Here is a 21,972-nt window from a genome sequence, read left to right on the forward strand (position 1 = left end):
TGCTCAGCACCAGACAGACAGTTAGCAACTAGCAGCTAAAGACCCATATAGATCCCTTAGAGTTAGTGAAGACCAAAAAGGGTGTTAATATTGGACTTACATTCGTAAGGTGGTCACAAACACAACTCCAAATGAATATTAATGTTGCTCCATCTACTTAAAGGGTGATAAAATATTATTGTAGCATTCGGGTTTAATACAGCAAATAATACTTACTTAAAGCAACAGGAAACTTTAAATTTATTGGCTTTTTGAGTTTGATTGTGGCTGTTTGTGTGCATCCGAACATAAAAGCTCCTCTCTCTGTCCTCAGGGGTTTCCAGGGGACTTTGGGGAGAGAGGACCACCTGGACCAGATGGAGAGCCAGTATGTCACACACCCTGTTACTCACACATAGTCATACACCTAAATACACAACCGATCCATATGCTCATACACACAAACACGCATCCAGACCACATATACGCACACAAACTGAGAGCTGTGGTTTCACTCACACACACACACACACACACACACACAAACACACACACACACACACACACACACAAACAAACACACACTCACTCCCCTGGTGTTTTAGTACTGTGACATTTTGGCAGTGCTGGTGGGTAAATCATCTGACAGCCCAGCAGTTTGCCTCTGTTTTTCTGTTTTATTTGAAGTTAGTTTTCTTTTCTTTTTTTTTTTTGCTCTGGACGGGTTTTATTGCTGTATTTCATTTCATCCCATCCCTTCCTCTGTTTTAGATAATTTTACTTGGCACTCGTTTTCAAAACCTGCAGAAGGCCTATTAAGAGGGACAGGGCAGTTAGCTGGTTTGGCTTCCAAATGCAGCCTTTTCCATTTACTACTGTAAACTGACCACCAACACTCACATACACACACACAAGGTGATATCCAAGAATAGTAAATGATGTAATAGGATGTCGTTTTGAGTAATAACTCCTCATTCAGAAACAACAGGTCAGCAAACACTGTCCGTCCCATGTTTCTGTCCATATGGAAGACATCAGATTATTTGATCTCAGCATTTTCACTGTTTTGAGATATTCACTGCCATTCCTACAAATGTAGCACTTCATCAGACAGAGTGGAAAGCTGTAAAATAAAAACATAAACACATCATCAAGATCCTCTTTAACAGACTCACAAATACATAATAACCATAAAGCACATTCATGTCTGAAAAAAAACACTGCAGGCTACTAAACCCCTAATGAATCCTTTCTTAGTCCCCCTGCTTTATTTTTCCTCAGCGTAAGACCTCATCTTCCAGAGAGTGAATTATGCATCACACACATCAGATCTTAGCATAGATTTTGAATAATCTCCGGAATGGTATTCTGAAATCCAAGATGATATACTCTACATATTTTTACCCCACATGAGCCACTCTTTGTTCTTTCTACATTTGAGAAAACAAAATCTGTTGCTTTTTACTTCTCCTGCAAAACATTAGATCACACTAGGGAAAGGTGTCTGAGAGGGAGGAGGCTCCACTGTCACTGTGTTGTTTTTCTTAAAAAAGCAGGAAAGAGTCTTCAGCCATGCTGGCGGCTCAGTGAAGCAGTGGTTGTTCACTATCTTAATTTAGCATATTGGCACGCCAAACAAAGTATAGCTGACGTTGGCGTCGTCATTCGTTTTGCAGGTGATGATGGTGCTTGATGAAAAGTCAGGAGACACTAGGATGCATCATCTTGAAACCATGAATGTTTGCATCAGTTCCTCTGGTTGATGCTGATATATTTCACAGGAAAAGTTAAAACTTTTACCTTCTGTTGTTACTCAGTCAGGGGATCGCCAAAGTCATTAGGAAACATCCTCTGGGGTCCATGAATGTTTGTAGAAAATTCGATCTATCTCTCATTTTTTGAGGGAGAACGAACCTGCAGATTTGAAAAAGCCACTACGGGGCGATGGGCTCACCCCCCCCCCCCAGCTTTAGCTCATACACACACACACACACACACACACACACACACACACACGTGCACACAGCCCCCTCTCATAAGCTGCGATGAACACTGAGCCACTCTTCTGAGCATGTTTGTTTAAAAAAGAGCCAATAACCCCAGAAACTTGCTCCTTCTCCCTCTCCCTTCATCTCACTTACTCTCTCTCCTCCTTTCTGACTAGGGTGACATGGGAGCCCCTGGTCCAAACGGAGTTCCTGGACTTATTGTGAGTAGTACTTTGTGTGTTTAAATGTGTAGTCTGCGTGCTCTCTCCAGTTTAAACATTTTATTTTCCCAGACACTTATTCCATAAATACATAACTGTAAAGAGTGTCTGTCTTGAAATGAAACAGAATATGCCTTCTTAATTGAAAAAAGACTCTCAATTAGCTCTCATCATCATTTACACTGCCAGCCACTTTAGTGGAAAACTAACCACTCTCTGTAGGTTTTTTTTTTTTTACCACTGTGCTCATATTTAAAATTGTTAAACTGGATGGGTTTTAAAATCCAAGATGGAAGAGATAGTTATTTTTTCACTCTAAAGCCTGAATTATGCAGTTTATCCCTCTCATTTCCTCTGCTGACAAACAAGGCAGTGATCCACTGTTTGATCAATCACACAGCCCTTAACCAGGCATCCTGTTTTCCTCCTCAATCTGTCTCTTATTAACTATTTTTGAACAGGAACCCCTTCCTCCCTGCCCACCTATCACCTTGCCCTCTACGCCTGCCCAGCCCCGACAGCCACATAATTGTGTCTGATTATAATGTCGCCCTGGTTTCTCTTGTCGTGTCCTGTCTTCACCCATCGCTGCCGCTCCTCCCGGTCTATTCTAGGCCACCGGTGGTGGTAGTAGGCCTGTAATTGGAGGACTCTCTGATTACAGCTCTGCTCGGAGCTCCGTGTCTTCTGCATCCATCTGACCTGACAGTATAATGTACTGTACACACCAGCAGCACTGAGCTGCACTTCAAAGATATAAATATACAAGCACCCTTAGTTGAGCACTGCAGACCTCAACTCTGAGTGAAGACAGTCCAATGTTGGAGAAGTGTTAACATGTAGACAACTGCTCTGGCTTAGAAACAACTCAGAGGACAAAGGAAATAGTCCTCAGAATAGCAATACCACTTTTTTATTTTGTAATTTCTCTCTGTCTTTCTTCATTTCTTTCCACCCCTTGCTCATTGCACAGACCATCTTCCACTTGTCTGCTTTGAAATGATGGAGGTTGAAACAGTTGTCGTACTGGCCAGGAATTGACCTTGTTGCAAGCATGGATAGCAAATCCACAAATGTGAATTCAATTAACATTATAAAGCACAATATATTGTGTTTCTTCATGCATTTCTGCGTTTTGGACAAGTGCGCAGGAAATATGTGGTTGACTGAGACAGTTAAGTATCAGTGGGCCCTCTAGAGGTCTGCAGAGGTCTTAGAGAACAATGACTCCAATATAATCCTGAATAAAACTTTAAAAACTTTAAGGCATAAGATTTTCCCATCTGAAGAAGAAACTTTCAACCTCTCAACTCTCAATACCAAATTAAGTGGCTTTTTGTTGTGAGGGTAATTTTTGCAGTGTATAGCCTACTACGATAACATCCTCTGTCACACATGCAGATACTACAGTATTCAAAGAGAGACAAATATTTAATGCACTGAGCCAAGGCCACCCTGTAGGTCTTTGTAAGCAGAAAATGCAGAGCGGCAGAGAATGAAAATAACTACCAGCAGCCTGTGATGCCTCTCTGTGGAGACGAACACGTTTCACAAGCAATTTCATGAACATAGCCACAGTACAGTCTCTCATTCACACACTGACATGAAAGAAGTTGGTCCAATCAAGTCTTTCATCACCCTGCATAGGTGGTACTTAATACAAATATAGTTATATCTTGCCGTTATGACTACAATCTTGTTCTGTCTCTCTTCTGCTCTGAGCAGTGAAGAATGTGCTGGTTCCCTTTCCAGTGATGTTACTTCAAGCATTTATTTGCTATAGTACAATTTTGGCTTCAAACTGCTAAATATATTTCTTATCTCCCAAAGTGGGCCATATATTATCATCCATTGTTTTGCAGTCTGACAGCTGTATGGATAATCTTGAAGCAAGACAATGACACTTATTCTTTACAGTGATAGATGCCAGTGTGAACTGAAGTGTACTCAATGTGTGTGTGTGCATGTGTGCGTGTGTGTGTTTGCTTTTGATAAAATGTTTGTTTGTTGAAAGTCAGGGCTCTCAGCCATGTGTTTATCAGTACTTTATGCATATGATATCACTAAAAATGAATACTCTTTTTTATTTGTCCCCTCTTCTTGCTTCAGGGTGATATGGGACCTGTGGGAGAGATGGGCCTTCCAGGGCCTAATGGACTGAAGGTAATTTCACATGCACACAGATGGAAACTGTTTCCTTCACCCTCTCATCTTGCATTGTCTTGTTTGGACTGCCTTAAGTTATTTTATGTGTGATATAAAACAAGAGAATGCAAAATAAGCAGTTTGGACAAGTTGCTGGTTAATGATATTCAGAAGTAACTGCTCTGCATCAAAATCAGATCAGGTTTTGGGGGGTTGTTTACTAACCCATCTGTTGGTGCTTGTTCCAGGGGGTGCCTGGAAATCAAGGAGAACCAGGACTGAAAGGTGATAAGGTGATCTGAATATTCCTGTTATTGGCCTGGTTTTGAGCAGCATGTGATGGATATGTACTCCTTTGCACCCCACTGTAGCCACCTCTGTCCTACCTTTAGACATAGAGCATGCTTTCATTAGGTCCCACCTTCAGCCACACCAATACAAACCTCTGATGATTGTTACTACTTGTATAAAGCATGGGTTTTGGCAGGTTCCTCTTCTCTCCACCAATATGAGTCCTTCCTGTATCATTTTCATGAAATCCATTGTATGATATGGCAAAGGAATCTACACCAGCTTTCATTTTCAGTCAGTTGGTTGAATAAATTTATCATAAAGACTGGAAATGGGGAAACAGCCAACCTGGCTTGACTAGCTGTTTCCAGTCCTAATGCTAAGCAAAGCTGCTGGCTCCAGCTACATATTTACTGTTTAGACATGAGGGCGGTATTGATCTATTCATCTACCGCTCAGCAAGAAAGTGAGTAAGCAAATTTCCCAACATGCAGAGCTAAGCCTTTGAACAATAAACTTTAAGTATGCAGCACTTTTGTGAACTATTTTGCAAATTGTAGCTCTATTGGAAGAGAAAGATAATCAAACATTGATAAGATCAAACGTGTTTTACCAAAGGATTTAAAGTAGGATCACTGTTTTTGTGCATCTGAGACCCTCAAGCATGGGGAGTCCCAACTTCCAACCTTAACAAAGCAATGAGTTAAGAGTTATGGGAACTGCTTGAAGGGCACTGCAACAGTATCTCAAGAAGTGAAGAGACTCATAAGTCTCATCTATCATCTAGTTGGCAGATATTTCTCCTGCTAAAAAAAAGAATAGTGCAATAATCCAGCCTGAAGGAGATGAAAGCCTAAATGAGCTTCTTCAGATCTGCAAATGACAGAAAAGATCTTAGTGATATGTTAAACATACACCAAAATTATGCACTTGTTGCTTTCCATTTGTGTAGAGGCTGATCTGACCAAAGCTAAATCTGGCATAATTAACCTGTTGAACTGGCTTATTAAGACAGACTGACTCCACAGGAAGAAGTTGGCTAATGCAGTGAACTGGATTCATTGTGTTAATGTTCATAATGTACAGACCAGTGATTAGTATTGTCTGTTGAAAAAGTTGAATGTGATTGACCAAGTGGAAAATTACCATTCCCCCTAATGTTGTTCATTTCTCTTTCTTTCTGTCCGTACCTCATCCATCTTCCTACATGTGTTCGTCTCCTCCTCTCTCCGTCAGGGTGACGTTGGGATTCCTGGAGAGCAAGGAGAGATCGGGTACAAAGGAGACAAGGTAAATCACCACTGCAATACATTTGTACACTTTATAAAAGCTCACATATCTTTTCCCACATCAGCCCCCGCCCTGCACGCTGTCTCCAACACACACACACACACACACACACACACACACATCCAGAGACACGCAGCCTTTGTTGCAGAACTGTGTCTTTGCAAAATTACTTAGCCAGATGTGTGCTGTCCAGCTTATGGAAATTCTTATGTAAACCCTCCTCATTTGTCTGTGTGTGTAAGCAAAATCTAATCCTTTTAGCATCATAGAACAGAGTGGTCCCAGGAGATAACAGAAATACTGAGCAGAGTCATGCATGTCTAATGTCTGCTGCTCTAGAAAAGAAATCACAGTTCTGTTTTTTGCTTCTGAATAGTCTCAGTTTTTATGTGTTGTGTTTGTATTGGACAGGGCATCCAGGGGGCTCCAGGGTTACCAGGCATTCGTGGGAAACCAGGACCTCAGGTTAGTTCTGGATTTAATGACCAGGAATCCATTAAAATGATCTTAGACTTAACCTTCTGTGCTTTTCATCTAATGGAATAGGTTGACATGGAAATGTGCTTATTTGTATTCTTCCCAAGAGCAAGATCAGAAGATTGACAACACTCGCATATCTGTGCATTCAATATGAGACAACCAGCAGCCAGTAAGTTTAGCTTAGCATAAAGACTGGAAATGGGGGAAACAACTAGCCTGGCTCTCTCTGAAGATGACAAAATCCATCTTCCAGCCTGTTGTATCTAGTTTGTTTAATTCAAATTGATTTACTAAGTTTTATTGTCACCCCGAGGTTGCCAGGCAACTATTAGAAACCCAGGAAATTCACTGCTCCTATTCAAGAAATAGGACATAACCACTATAAACACTATAAAACCACAGTTTCTCCTTTGTACTGATTAAACAAATACGATGCAGTTTCCTGATTAGTGAACTTTAGAGGTCCTTGTAGGTGGGTTGTTACCTTTGGATGGAGTTAGGCTAGTTGTCTTCCACTACTTCCAGTCTTTGTGCTAGGCTAAGCTAACTGGCTATTGGCTATAGCCTTACATTGAATGGACAGAATTGTGGATGGTATTGATCTTATCATCTAACTGTCGACATGAAAGTAAATCAGTGTATTTTGCAAGATATCCATCTATTTCTCATGTTTTCATTTGTCTTTGTTACAGGGCAAGCTAGGAGAGAGAGGCCCTGATGGTGCACCCGGACCTCCAGGCCCTGAGGTTTGTATTTACACATTGTTAGATTGAATGTGCGCAGCTGGATTTCGGACAGACAATAGAAATCAGTTGTTTATTTATCATGACAGGGTTTCCCTGGTGACATGGGACCACCAGGAGAGAACGGCCTTGAAGGACCAAAGGTGAGTAAAAACTGTCATCCTGGCTATGTAGACTATCACCTGGCTAATGTTTCAAAACATTAGCCAGAACAAGAGTCTACAGCCCCGTCACCTTTTCTATGAGGCTTTACTTAGCCACAATGACACTGATAACATGCTGATATTTAGCAGGTATAATGTTCACCATGTTCACTATCTCAGTTTAATGTCTTAGCATGCCAACATTTGCTAATTAGCACAAGTACAGCTGAGATTGATGGGAATGTTATGAGTGTAGAACAAATTAGAAATTTGACCTGCTAATGGTGCTAGGTGAAATGTCAGAGAATCACCAAAGATTCATCCTCTGGGAACCATGAATGTTGGCACAAAATTTTGAGATAATCCTTCCAATACTTGTTCAGGTTTTTCAGTCTGGACCAAAGTGGTGATCCAACTGTCCAACATTGCTTTCCCCAGACAAGCCATGCCACTACCATGGCTAAAAACATGAGTGTAAAAACATGTGTAAATAATACTAGTTACCTTTACACATTAGCATTCATTTGACTGCTTTTTTCCTATCCAGGGAAAGCCAGGGGCCAGAGGTTTACCGGGGCCTCGAGGGGTGCCTGGCTTGGAGGTAAGACTGTCAGACACTGCCCACATCAGAACGACCATAAAGCGCCAAAAGGCATTAAAAGTTTTATGGCACAAGCCTTCTCTTTGCTGAGGGCCGCTTCATGTCCCCAAACATAATTCATGCTAAGATCAATGTCATGTGTTTCCAGGGAGATGAAGGCCCGATCGGACCACCAGGCCCAACAGGACTCGAGGTGAGTTATTAGACAAACACCTGGCGGTGCCTGGCTGGTGGAAGATAACAAGGATCGCTGTTAATTCTAACTTAGGCAGCACAGCCCAGAGGGTCCTCTTAACTCCTGCTTGTTGGCCTCACACCATTAGAACATATGAAAGAGTATCATGCATATGTGTGTAGTCATGGAGAAACATTGAGTCTGTGTGGCCAAGTTTTCATGTTTGTTTGAACTGTATCCCATGCAAAACAATCAAACCATCCATCATGTGCATTGTTGTGGTTTCATTCATCCTTACATCTGTGGTAACCTCGTCTTCAAAGAGATAGAAATCTATAGAAACACAACTGCAGTGTGAAGTTAAATCCATATGCATGCCTGACAGTAAAACGTACTAATTCACAGCCCTCTCAGTAGTTAACACCGTTGCCTAGTCTGCAGTGAAAGCCTATTGTTGTTGCTCTTAAACGGGAAGGCATTGGATGAGTAATGTGGTCAATACATGGCTATAGTCTAAACCATTTGTTACTTTCTTTAAGTCACAGCCACTTGTACAGTATATATTATAATTTAAGTGCTTAGCTTTAATTATCCATCCCAAAGTTTGTTGTACCACAGTGAGAGTTAATGTGAAATTTATTTAAGGTAATAAAGTAGGTCATCATTATATATTTTTATTGGTTTGCATCGGAGAGAAGCTGTAGATGTGTATAGTTTTATGTATTGAAGAGGTTGTTATAGCCTGTCTCTGGATGATTGTCCTCTCACAACAAAGGGCTGCATGCAATCCCTGCTCTTGGCCACCAGGGGGTGATAACTGCCGTCACCATGTTTATAGGTGGTAAGATTTGCAGCTGCAATAAAGCGCAGAGGATGTGAATGACCTACTGCAGAAGTGGAAGAGTTGTTGACTTTATTTCTCATACTCTTTATTGATGATAATTTTTTTCTCAATACCAGATGCTACCTGTTTTTCTTCATCACTTTATCTTTTACTTCTTTCTACTCCCAGTCATCCTGAACTTTCTTTCACCCACTCATTCTCCCACCCACTCGTTCTCCGACCCCTCTCTCCTCCATCTGAGGGGAAGTGGTGTATGACTCCTTCAGGAGCTGTGATTGATCTCTGGCCAGGTGCCACAGGTCCGCCTACTCCTCCACCTCATCCACCTCCCAGCTGTCTTTTAGCTTTTTCGCTGCTCTGCTCAGAATGGCAACCGCTCTTTACTTCACTCTTCCTTTCTCACCATCTCCCACACCTTTTTCAACTGCTCTTCATCCCTTTCTCATGGTGTTTCTTTCTTGCCTCGGTTAATGTGGTCAGTCGCCGGCATAAATCTAAATCAGGTGATAAGAAGTCACAAATCCTAGACAGCTCATATTAATTCTCATGTTACTACAAAAATCTGCTTTTACTGTGTGCTTCTGAGTGAAATACAGTGTTAGCCTCTACTGTGTACTACGAAAACTGCCAAACTTCCTGGGGTAAAACTCTGGAACTGTTGAGTCACTCACTCTTTAGGAGTTTGGCTTCGACATTTCTGACCTAGAGTTACTGCTGGTAAAAATGCTCTTAGCCCCCCTCTTAACCCCGGGAATTACTGTCTGTGCAAGGGGGAACATTACAATCGTACACTTTCACAGCCTGCCAAAATGTACTGTCAGCATTACCTGTGCACGCCATTACATATTTCAGCGACATGTAGAGTAAGCTGCAACAGCTGCAGAGTACTTCTCAGCTCTTTCTTCAAACTGTCATTTCATAGGAAACCGATCCTTTATAGTCACTGAGAATTGGGGATGAATGTTAATGATGCATTAACTGGCAAGTGAATGTCTGTTATCCACTATTCATCATCCTGTGCTTATGTACTGTTTCAGGGTAGAATGGGCAGAAAAGGATTTCCTGGGAAGGTTGGGCCAGAGGGAGTTAAGGTGAATAAACAAAATACTCTCACATGATTTTTTTCCCTTTTTCTGCCAAAAATAGAAGAAAAATTGAATAAATTTTTGTAAACAAATGACCAGTAATATATTCCTCTTTGTAGGGGGAGCCTGGTGTCACAGGAAAAGTTGGCTCCATGGGAGAAAGAGTAAGAAATTCTGACATTGCCTCTTCCTGTATGGAATAATTGCACTTTTTCCAAACCGTGTATGCAAATATCTACCCACTCCTCCATCCAACATTGAGTCTCTGTACTTCAGGGCTTGGTGGGTTTCATCGGACCTGTGGGAGAGGAAGGGCTGGCAGGAGAGAAGGTATAAATCGTTGTTCCATTCTTGTAAATCCATTTTTGAGACATTACAGGTTCTCACAAGGTGACTTTGAAGACTGAATGCTGTGTATGTATTGTTAGGGGGATCGAGGGGAGATGGGCCTTCCCGGACCACCTGGAGAAAAGGGATCAACGGTAAGATATAGTGAAAAAGACGACGCTCAGGGATTTCAATTTGATGAAGAATACAATTTGAGAATGATAAAAAATGAGATTCTGGGTGCGGTGACATTAAGGAAATCTTAAAAAATGGCCATCTTAAACTAAACTGTGTGTCTTATTCCCATGGGAATATAGTGATGTGAGGTATTATGTCAGTGCTGCAAAAATATGCCAAAAGGGAAAAGAGGCACATCAGAAAAGGGGATGACTTATGGCCATGTTTCTAAGCAGTGGTTTGGCAGGAGGCCTTTAGCTGGAAAAAGTCATCACTGGTTTAAACAAAGGATGAAACAGTTTAAATGGATCACTTACAATGATTTACCTCCTGGACAGAATTTAATGACCACAGTAGGCGCTGACCTCTTATGCTACTGAAGGTATGAAGAGAGGAGGAAAGAAGATGTTCCACTTTCAGTCATCCGTCCATATTGGTCTTGAGTTTCATAAGACACCCCTGTCACATACTTACCCTACTCTTTCAAACAGAGCAAGTGGCTCTGTTTGACGTAGAGACTTTATCTGATATGGCCTGTCTCATATATATGACTGGCTGCAGTGGATAAGAATTTAGTCATCATTCTTGCTGATACAGAGAGAAGTTTCCTGCTGGCTGACAGCCCGCTGGATTTCTCTGAGGACTTAACCACACACACACACACACACACACTCACACACTTATAAGGAAGTTCACTGTTAGCCTGTTCTCTCAGCTGCAAAACAGAAACAGACCCTCTGGAAAAGACTGCATCATACAAAGTGAAGGGAACTGACCAGCAGACGTCTATAGCTAACGGAGAGCTCATACTGCAGGCATTTATGATCTGTTCCTGTGGATGCATGAGATCAGAGCTGCCTACTGTTCTATAGTTTTGTATATTGGTTAGATTTTATTGCACCCAGCTGATCTGAGTCGTCTGACTGAAAATACTCCCTGTGATATAGTTAGGGCTTTTACAAATGGCCCGTCCAAAAAAACATGATGTCCAATAAAGTAGAAAAAACCCAGTATGTTTTCTGATATAAAATCATCTCCTCAGGCCGTCTGTTTTTCTCTTCTCCCCATTGTCTCTTATTGTAACTTTAAATGTGCCTTCCAGTGCACAGAGCATTTCTGCAGATGTACTGTATGTTTATACTTCGAGTTTATTATATCAAACTAGTTCAAACTTGTACATGTGTAGAATCCAGCATTTACATTTTGTCTTTAATGCCTCTACAATAAAGTCACATTTGGAAACTTTATAAAAAGGGGACTCCACTGATAATGAAAATACTTAATGTCATTATTCTTCCCCGAGCCTTACTCATTGTGCATTGGAGTTAGTCATTTGTGTAACACCCTGTTTTGTGTCAGTTGTAATCTATGTCCTGTGTGTGTGTTTGTGTGTGTGTACATATAATAGGGTCACCCAGGGACACCAGGGGAGACCGGGCCTACAGGACCACCAGGAAGACCAGTAAGTCCCCATTCATTCTTATTTTCACTCAATCACAGTTGCAGGTGATGCTGTATAATCGATGAGCTGTATGGTCTTCAAAACAGGGACTCCATCCAGGTTTTATGTGAGTAGCAAGTTTAGCTGTGAGAGGAAATTGATTATATAATCTACAATCTACAAGGCTACAAAAGAAATTGAATTTTCCCAGCTGTGATCAGCGACTTTGAGTAAAACGTGTATGATGGTGGTGGTAGTCAGTGTCCCCTTTTGAGCACATGAAAGCAGTATGCACCGTCTGCAGCCAAGCTTTCTCTGAGCATTATGAGAGCTGGCAACCTCCTGCTGAACCTGCATTACCCTCCTGTCAGTCAAAAGCCCAACACCTATAACCAATTAGACGCTGCCCCTGCCACCCCCCTCATTTCCCCTTGCTGTGTCCTTGCCATTGGTTGAAGGTGGGGGCCACTGAGCCACCAAAACAAACATAAATATGGGGCTCTGGGGTGCAGCAGGACAGGATTCCAGAGCAGGCCCTTTAATTGGTGTGAGTGACAGATCTAACAACAAACCCCATAGTGTGCTCCCAAGGTCAGGCTGCCCCCCCCACCCCCCCAGGGTCAACAGCCAGGGGGCTCTGTGCTCTGTCAGTGTAAACCCTTGTTTTACCTCTCCTCTTTTCCCTTTTCCCCCCTCTCTTATCCTCTTTATCCCCCATTTTCTTTTGTTCGTCAGGGCCCCCCTGGAGCGACTGGGCCAGCCGGTACCAGAGGACCCAAAGGCTTGCGGGTAAGTTTGAATTTTCACACCTGCCGTTTTTGCAGCTTAGGTGTTGACTGGTGTTCTGCAGTCGGTTATGTATCATAGTTCCCAGCCTTGAGAGCAGATGATGAACTTGGTAAAAGAGTGCAAATACACATCACTGTTCGTTTTTTTGTGTGTGCTCCGAAGTGTGTTTATAGGAGCCATGTGCTACTGCAGTTGTTGAGCCGTTGGAAAAACTAGAGTGGATGAACATAATGAAGTGATATGGAACTGCCTCTGAACTGATGTCATGTGTGTTTAATGGACATGGGAGCTTGCATAACACGTTCCCGGGTTCAGACTCAAAGAATGAGTCTGTTTCATCCTTTTCAGAAGTCAGTGCTCATTATAACTGCTGGAAGAGCTCCAGTCATGTAAAGCAAACAGCTTTATTCTTTATAAATGGAACAATAACTACTACTTATAGGAAAGACCCATCGTCAATCCAACTGTGTGACATTTGTGGTGGAAAATGTGACCTGGCTTTTGTGGCTATTCTAGAAGCTGCAGTGGAGTTAAATTTAGTGAACTGGGGAAACAGGATTTGTGGGTGGAATAACAAAGGCTTGTGTCAGCTTTTTTTTTCTTCAAAATCTTCAATTATTCTGGGTTTGCAGAGAGCTCCAAACTCATAAAACATCATTCACAAAAAACACAATAGCAGTTTTTATTAGACCTGTAACCTGGATGGAATGAGCTATGGAAATACATATTTTTCCCCAAAACCTTTGAAAAGACAATTAGAAAACAGTGGAATGTTTCATTTTTCTTCACATCACAGTAGGAAACTTCTGAGTCAGCAGTGGAAAGGTGTTTCACATCAGCATTACTGCAAAAGACTGCATCTATACTGTACATCACTATGTTCAGTACTAATATGATAGATGACATGATGATTAATAGGCCTTAATACCTTAAACCTTGAGTTTCCAATCACAGGTATAACTAATGACATTAATTATGGCTGCATTCCATGTAGGTGGCTTTCTGGCACCTAAAGTGATTGGTGTAATCAGTTATTAGTTACACCCAGTCTTTTCCTGTTAAAACAGTTTGCTGTGGGAAAGAAGTCCAGAACAAGAAACGGTCAGAAAATGAATATACTGTTGGTATAGATGCTAATAAACATCTAAGATATAAAAGCGAGATCATATATATGTACTTTGTGGAAGATGAAAACAAGGGGATAACAGCTGGAATTCCAGCTGGCTAAATAGCACCAACAGAAATTTTAAACCAGATAAGTAATGCTGTTCTTAAAGTTCAGACTCTGGAACGACATGCAGCAAATAAATTCTTGAATTCAGAGTTCAGAGAGGGATTAAAGCGGATTCAAATAAAATTTAGAGGCAATAACTAATGACAATAATGAATGATGACGTTGATGATGATGGCTGTAACTATGTCAATGATGCATGACGCAGTAAAAGCGATGTTGCTGGCAGTGTAATTCGCTGTGTCCTTGATTTGCTTTCTTGTGGAGTGCGGACCAAGTTGCCGACCTTTTTCAAAGCTTTTTAAAAGATGTCTTTTATCGCTATGGTACATGGAGCCAGCTGGAAAATGGGATAAATTAGCATCAAGCTTCTTTATCGGAGGCATCCATGGGAGATGGTCCTCGCTGTGGTTGGCCTGGACACACTCTCATGTCTCAGGCTGTGTTTTCAATTAATACTAATGTCAGCAGTTTCCACTGCCAGTAAATCTGTCTGCTGCTTCATGGTTTTTGTTGGGTAGTCCAAGCTTAGAAATCTGAGAAAAGCAAGACAGTAGATACAGAGGTGATTCTCTCATTGACATAAATGAGTCCAAATACAAACACACATTCACCCAACTTCCTAAACACACACAATTGGCTGTTGTTAGATAAAGATAAAGACATGAAGTCTAGGTTAAGACAGGAAATTGGACATCTCTTTTGATAAAAGAAAATTATGAGAGCATTTTTCTGAGCGAAGATTGTGTGATTTTAACTCTACATGTCTTTGGTCTGCCTGAAAAACACATCTTACAGTGAAATGAGACTGTACACAACTTTTACACAGATTTTAACACCATATGTCTTTTAGATGTTAGCGACTTGGCTCGAGGCACAGGGCAAAGAAATGTAACAACTGGCTTCCCTCTCGGAAACATGGCACCAGACTGTTTTCTAACATGGAAATATTGTGGAATTGAGACGAGATAAAACTGTATGCTGGCATCAGAAAGCTAGTAACACTGTTTTCTCTGTTTTTCAGTATCTGTGTTTTATTTGCATGTATAAAGAATATTTTAAGTTGTGGACTCAAACTTGTGGATGTCAGCCATGAGGAATCTTCAGACTGACTAATCATGCTTTGTAAATAATAATTCCTCATGACGTCTGACCTGCAAATCCTCAGCTAATGTTTTCCATACTGAAGAGCATATTAATCTCATCATTCCTCCCTCTTTGTAGTTGGTGGTTATTGTTGAGCTGCTTTAAATAGATGTTTCTGATTGTTTTGAATTCGTGCTCCTGGTTTGCCTTTCCTGTCTTTGTTTAAAAAAAAGGGTCAGTCTGTTATGTTACAAATTAATGTAGCTCAGTGTAATTAATTCACTTTGAAGCATGATATTTGAGTGTTTTTCCGTGGCCTGATGGGGTGAAATATTTTCCCTACACATGGGCTAATCAGGCTATGTAAACGTAACCAGTGGGTAGCAGGTACCCCAGACAGGAATGTTAATGAGCGCTGCTCATCCAGCTCTATGTATAATAGGCTTATAGCACCTCAGCTAGCGGCGTTCTCCACGGGCCAAACTCCCACTGTGCCCAGTCATCAATCATGCTTACAACAAGGCTTCCTGTGTGGCTCTGTCATGTTATATTTTCTTTTTCCTTTAAAATAATTAATGAGAGAAATCACTACTTGTTAACTACTTGTTATTTATAATCACTGTTAGCTAAGACAGACTGAGGAGTTTTGTCAGTGTCAGAGAGTTAGCATCTTTCACAGTATAGATGAGAAACTTGTCCGGGTGCAGGTGCACAGCAGATGGATTGCATTGGTCCACTGCCTGGCTCCCATTTATTATCACTGCTCACTGGACTAGCAGGTCTTTAAGCACTTTAGATTGATTATGTTTGACAGTTGCACCCATGTAATCTAAACAGTCAGACTGTTCTGACAGTGTGTGTGTTTAAGTGTGAACAGTATGTATCTGTGTGCACCCAGACTTTGTGCCCTGATTCTAATATTAAGACAATGAAAGTCATAGTCCAGTAGCTTCCTCTGCCATGTGTGACAAGGGGAGACCTATAGTTATTTCTACAATGCCTCTCTGTGAGCACATACACACATTCACTTTTACACACACTTATACATAACATACTTCCTTATTTACCCTGGAAAGTGTAGTGGACAGCCAGAGTAACCCTCATATTGCCTCTGACATGTTGGTACTGTTGGTGTCATAATACACAGAGATGTTTATTTACAGTATGTTGTGGATGTCTGGCTGTGTTACAGTGACCTCTGTTGGTGAAGTGACAACTGTCTTGTGTTTCAGGGAGCGATAGGGCCTGACGGTCCAACAGGAGAGATGGGGTTAGAGGGCAAGAAGGTAAGAAATCTGACTTGATTTTGCACATTCATTGGAATTTCCTTGTTGATATATAAAACCAGATACATTCACAAAGTCAAACTTTGCAGACACAAGAGTAATGACCATAAAATGGCATAAAATAGCGTAAAAATATTTCCTGCTGCATACATAATAGATTCTTAATAGGGAAAATGGATCTTGCGCACCAAAAACAGCACGCTGCACATCCACACACACCCACTCAGGAGGCAGGAAACATACAGTAAACTGACATGTCTCATCACATGGCTATTTCTCATCCTTCCTTTTCTCCACAGGGTCTTGATGGTCCTCCAGGAAAAATAGGTTTCCCTGGACCACAGGTAAAGCACTGGGGTAGTTTTCTACTTTTCCACTCCGTCCTCTCTCATATTTTTGTGGTGCTTATGTTCCTCTGGAGAGGCAAAGCATCCGCATGATTTAGAAGGACTACATGATACCAGAAAAGTTGAGGCCCAAAGTTAGAAACAACACATTACTTTGGGGGAGAGAAATGTCCTTGGGAGGTTTCTGCCAGATTTACATACATGAAAGTGGAGTGCACAGCTCAATGGTGAGATTTGATTTGATTTACTCAGCCTGCAATTAAATTCCACTCATGAAAATGATTTGACTTTCACCATCACTGAAAATGTTACTACTCTTTGTTCATAGAAAGGTTTGTAAATCTAATGTGGTAGGAGTCTATTTCTAAGTTTATAGGTTTATTGTCCGTACAACCTTTGCCTTCTCCTTCTTTCGTGTTGTTCAATAATCAGATATTGTATCATGTCCTTATATGCAGAATATGTCTGAAAATAGGCATGAAAGTCTCAGTAAATCTGGTTCTATGTAAATGCTTTGTCTTTGTCAAGTACAGGCTCTAAGGCTGATGAGTCCTGATCTCATTTATCCTCTTTTAAATATCCTTCTTTTTCTTGTTTCCCTGCAGGGGAAGATGGGACAGGAAGGGGAAACTGGGCCTAAAGGTTTTCCTGTGAGTTCACTCATACATTAAAATTGTATACTACTGACGAGACCTAGACGCACTTATGGACCCCAAAAGAACCAAGCATTATATTCTGCATACGGTATACTTTATATACAGACTGTACGATTGTTAGCGCATATTGGCATCTGCTAAGGCCTCACATGTGTCTGTCATCAGTCCTGCATATCTCTATTATTTTAGAGGTGCTTTTGTAAACAATCCATACTCTATTATTAGCTGTGTCCTGCTCATGGTGAAAAATGTAAAACTTCAACACTCATGTATGCAGTGTTGTGTGAATGTGAGATTCTGAACTCACTGACTTCTGTCTCCAGGGTATTCAAGGGCCCTCAGGACCTCCAGGGGACAAGGGAATAGCGGGCGAGCCGGTATGATCCTCCATCCATCTCCATCCTTTCTTATCTTTTTCTCCTGTTCTTTCATCTTCTCAGCATCTTTACAATTCCCCTTATCTATCTTAATATCCTCAGTTGCCTCACTCTCTTTCCCCCTCCCTCTCTCATTCTGTTCTCACTTGAGGTTAAATATTTAGCCGTATTCTCCCACTCACTTACCTTCCATCATCAAACTTTTCCTTTCCCTTCTTCATAGCCATACTCACTAGTTTTATTAGAATCTCTTTGGCAACAAACAACATCCTGATTCTCTCTGCCGAGCCCTCCAAAATATCATAGCCAGGAAGTAGTTTATGAGACATATTTTAGTGCTTATTAAAAATATATTCGTCTGTATTAAATGTTTCCTCCGATGAAGCCAGACAATTGTCTCATCCTTCGCACATCTGTTCTGAAGTGGCAGGAGAATGCACTGCAAGCATGCAGGGGGATTGATTTTTGAAGAAGAAGCACCTTATTTACAGAAGCGCAAAATTGCCGAACTTGCAGGGAAAATAAATGTTATTATTGCCATAATGGATCAAACCTTTACTGTAAAAGATTTGCTGTCCTTCTTGTGGTTGCAAGCAATGAGAGAGGCAGATCCGGAATAGAGGGACAGAAAATGTGTCTTTCATTCATGGAGAATTAGCTCACACATTAGAACATGCACCCATTCCCTTTTTGTTTTCTTTGTTCAAAATGAATCATCAGCTAATATCCTCCTGTTTCCTAGAAAATAAAACATGGATCTCTGGCCTAATATCTGATGTATTGTACTTCAGACAGCAGACTGTTTACTCCAACAATAGTAAAAGCAAATATGTGAAATACTGAAATTCAAATGCATTTTGGTTTGCAGTGGTGTAATTACTATTTTAATGGGCAATATACAAGTGCATGGTCATGTTCACTACAAGCTATAAAGTGTGTGTTTTCAGCTGCACAGTTTTGTGTTTTGTTAACAGTTGGTTGACGACTTTTAGGAAGGCCACATTGTGGCTCCCAGTAAACAAAGATTTCATTAAAGTGGAGTTTCCCCGTATGAATCCCCTTTTATTGTTAAAGTGATCATTTTCCCTCTCATTGAGTCTCCATTGTCTCATCTGTGGTGCTGGACAGCTGCTTTCACTGATAGACAATTCAGTTGCGAGCCCTGTTGTTTACTTTCTTTCACAGTATGAATTAAAGACCACACAGGTGACTTTTGTTATATTATTACTGTTGTTTGGACTGGATGCAAGTCAACCGGGGAGCAACCATCATTCACATGTGCTGATATTAATAAGTATTCATGGCAGCGCATCAATGTTTTTTGAGCATAATTAGTGACACATTACATTCAACATCACACTGTGTACAGATGGTTTACTGATTTATCTGCTGTTGGCTCATCCACAATCAACATCAGCCAAAGAGCTGCTATTGTATTAAATGTATTAAATGAGATCTGATGTTAGTTCGTGTGAAACATCCCAAGTTGGTTTTTATCTTTATAATCATTCAAACGTTTGTGCTGTCATCTATAGGGACCACCTGGGCCACCAGGGACTGTGGGACTGTTGGGAGAAATAGGTCAAAAGGTGAGACTTAGCAAACACACACAGTCGCACACATGCTCAGGCAAATGTTCTGTAAGAACACAATGTTCCTCCACGCACGCACACACACACACGCACATACACACACGCACATACACACGCACACGCGCATACACACGCACATACACACGCACATAAACACGCACATACACACACACACTTACACACGCACATACACACACACGCACATACACACACATGCGCACATACACACACACGCACATACACATACACACGCACATACACACAAAGGGTATTGTGAAGACTAAATGATTAAATATGTGACATCTGTTGTTCACCCTACCCCAGTGAATAATGCTCTCTGATTGAAGTAATCTGTCCAATTAAACTAATTAACCCACATTACAAAGGTGTCCTCTTTCTCTGTCTCTCTCTCCAGTCTCATCTCAGTACGTAATGGAACTAACCCCTGACATATTGTTCATATCTAATGCCAAAGAGTCATTAGCCCTTAAATGTTGTCCAAAATCATTCAACATTTTCCTTTCTCCAATTTCTACTTATTAATAAGGGTCCTCCAGGCAAGGTGGGGGAACCAGGACTGCCAGGCGAGCCCGGGGAGAAGGTGAGACTAGATATTGCTGCAGCTTTTATCTGTATAGATTTTTCTTTTTTCTTTTTTTTTTTTTGCAAGATATAATTTTACATCAAAGTTGAATATCTGTCTGTGTTTGTCAGGGAGCCATTGGAGCTGCTGGGAACATCGGAGAGCAGGGGCTGATAGGACAACGGGTACGTTTACCAGCATTAAACTATTAAGTATTAAGCATTCTTAACATGTGGAGCTGTTCATTTTGTTAACTTGTGTATATATGAATGTTTGTCTGTGTACAGGGAGAGCCAGGCCTAGAGGGAGAAGCTGGTCCAGCTGGTCCTGATGGAACCAAGGTGAGATGTCTTTTCAAAATATCCTTAATGAGGTATTATTAGGATATACAGACAACAAAATAACATTAACCTTCTTTTTAGATCTTTTAGGTATAGACTATTAAAAAGTCATGTTTTATGTGTATTTTCTCAGGGTGAAAAGGGTGACATGGGTCAGGAGGGCGACAAAGGAGAAAAAGGTGAAATTGGACTAAAGGGAAAGGAGGGCCCACCTGGAAGTCCTGGACTCAATGGCGTCAGAGTAAGTCACCTGTCTTTCTGCTAAAATCCACACACACACACACACCCACACACATACTGACTGACTTCCAGAGATTCTCAAATTTCTCCTTCTGCTGTTTCTTTTGTTTTCTTTCTGAAGGGTCCAGAGGGGAAACCTGGCAAAATTGGGGAAAGAGGCAAACCAGGGTCAAAGGTATTAATGTCAAATCATGTCTGATGAAAGTTTATTCGGTCCATATCCAGAAATATTCACACACACTGACACAGAAATGCAACTATTCTGTAATTTATCCTGTGCGTTTATCTAGGGTGCTAAAGGTCATCAAGGTCACCTTGGGGAGACTGGACCAGTGGGGAAGACAGGACCACCGGGTTTTGTTGGGCCGAAGGGGTCCAGAGGAACTATTGGACACGTGGTAAAGTGGAACAGTAATGATATAGATATTTATCAATCACTTTTGAAATCACAAGCACTTCACATGATAAGTTAAAACACCATATAATGTTTCAAATTAAACATAGTGTGACTGAAGACACTTGCTCTCTTTAGGGAGCTCCTGGTCGAATGGGTCAACAGGGAGAACCTGGTCTTGCAGGTTATGAGGTAAGATGACCTTATCATAAGTAAGTGTGGACTTTAAACATTAAACAAGCTTATTGTGGCTATTTGCATTTGCTGTAGTCATTTCACATAACGATTTCTTGCAGGGCCATCAGGGACCACAGGGCCCCATGGGGTCTCCAGGACCAAAAGGTGAAAAGGTACACCTCATTCACTTTATGTGTAATACTGCTCTCTTATTATTCTTCCTTATTCCTCCTTAAGTCAGATCCTAAGTCTGTTCTAGCAGAAGCCAGAGACTCTCCCTTCATACAGTTTGGATTTAGCACAAACCAGCTGAACGTGGATCAGAAACAGCAAATGTTTATGAAAAAAGCATCCCAAAATGCACCTTTCTCTGTAGACAGCTTATACTGATCAACCTTGTTTTGGTTTACTCAATACCTTAGTGACAACAACAACAATCTTGCTGTGATTACGTCACAGCTATTATTTTACACAAATGCAGAGTCAACCTATTTTACACACAAGGGGAGATTGTGAGTTTTTGATATATAACACATCATAATCAGCCATCTAATAGAAAGCATATGTAACAATTTAGGAGATGTTCCAACAGGAAGAAACAGTGTATTGACACATTAGGGATGTGTGTCTTATATAAAACATCTAAATTTTCCATTCTTTTGATCTTCATCCGCAGGGCGAGCAGGGGGATGATGGGAAAGTAGAGGGTCCTCCTGGTCCTCCAGGTGACATAGTAAGTCACACCCGACTTACTTTTCTCTCTCCTTCTGCTGTTTGCCTGGTATATGTTTGGAGAAATCAAATAATTTGCAGTTCACTGATATATTTCTTGTTTCATCAGGGTCCTCCAGGTGACAGAGGAGAGAGAGGGGAATCAGGAGATCCGGGGTACAAAGTAAGTCACATCACTCCAGATAATATTAAAATTTGTATTTGGGTTTAT

The 21,972-nt window shown here is 41.1% G+C and overlaps 1 protein-coding gene across 1 annotated transcript in view; it reads left to right on the forward strand.

The window, feature by feature from the left end:
- col27a1a (collagen, type XXVII, alpha 1a) overlaps positions 1 to 21,972 on the forward strand; it is a 69,558-nt gene that overhangs the window by 40,009 nt on the left and 7,577 nt on the right. The window contains exons 13-43 of the mRNA XM_056404076.1: positions 314 to 367; positions 2,144 to 2,188; positions 4,298 to 4,351; positions 4,582 to 4,626; positions 5,861 to 5,914; positions 6,326 to 6,379; positions 7,087 to 7,140; positions 7,227 to 7,280; positions 7,828 to 7,881; positions 8,030 to 8,074; positions 9,938 to 9,991; positions 10,105 to 10,149; positions 10,262 to 10,315; positions 10,414 to 10,467; positions 11,898 to 11,951; positions 12,666 to 12,719; positions 16,269 to 16,322; positions 16,622 to 16,666; positions 17,275 to 17,319; positions 17,649 to 17,702; positions 19,238 to 19,291; positions 19,842 to 19,895; positions 20,009 to 20,062; positions 20,165 to 20,218; positions 20,352 to 20,459; positions 20,580 to 20,633; positions 20,749 to 20,856; positions 20,991 to 21,044; positions 21,149 to 21,202; positions 21,706 to 21,762; positions 21,871 to 21,924. Coding sequence (XP_056260051.1) covers positions 314 to 367; positions 2,144 to 2,188; positions 4,298 to 4,351; positions 4,582 to 4,626; positions 5,861 to 5,914; positions 6,326 to 6,379; positions 7,087 to 7,140; positions 7,227 to 7,280; positions 7,828 to 7,881; positions 8,030 to 8,074; positions 9,938 to 9,991; positions 10,105 to 10,149; positions 10,262 to 10,315; positions 10,414 to 10,467; positions 11,898 to 11,951; positions 12,666 to 12,719; positions 16,269 to 16,322; positions 16,622 to 16,666; positions 17,275 to 17,319; positions 17,649 to 17,702; positions 19,238 to 19,291; positions 19,842 to 19,895; positions 20,009 to 20,062; positions 20,165 to 20,218; positions 20,352 to 20,459; positions 20,580 to 20,633; positions 20,749 to 20,856; positions 20,991 to 21,044; positions 21,149 to 21,202; positions 21,706 to 21,762; positions 21,871 to 21,924 — 1,731 coding nt within the window. The remainder of the gene's footprint in view (positions 1 to 313; positions 368 to 2,143; positions 2,189 to 4,297; positions 4,352 to 4,581; positions 4,627 to 5,860; positions 5,915 to 6,325; positions 6,380 to 7,086; positions 7,141 to 7,226; positions 7,281 to 7,827; positions 7,882 to 8,029; positions 8,075 to 9,937; positions 9,992 to 10,104; positions 10,150 to 10,261; positions 10,316 to 10,413; positions 10,468 to 11,897; positions 11,952 to 12,665; positions 12,720 to 16,268; positions 16,323 to 16,621; positions 16,667 to 17,274; positions 17,320 to 17,648; positions 17,703 to 19,237; positions 19,292 to 19,841; positions 19,896 to 20,008; positions 20,063 to 20,164; positions 20,219 to 20,351; positions 20,460 to 20,579; positions 20,634 to 20,748; positions 20,857 to 20,990; positions 21,045 to 21,148; positions 21,203 to 21,705; positions 21,763 to 21,870; positions 21,925 to 21,972) is intronic.

The sequence above is a fragment of the Seriola aureovittata genome, chromosome 18 (assembly GCF_021018895.1).
Source record: "Seriola aureovittata isolate HTS-2021-v1 ecotype China chromosome 18, ASM2101889v1, whole genome shotgun sequence".
In the NCBI taxonomy this organism is placed as follows: Eukaryota; Metazoa; Chordata; class Actinopteri; order Carangiformes; family Carangidae; genus Seriola; species Seriola aureovittata.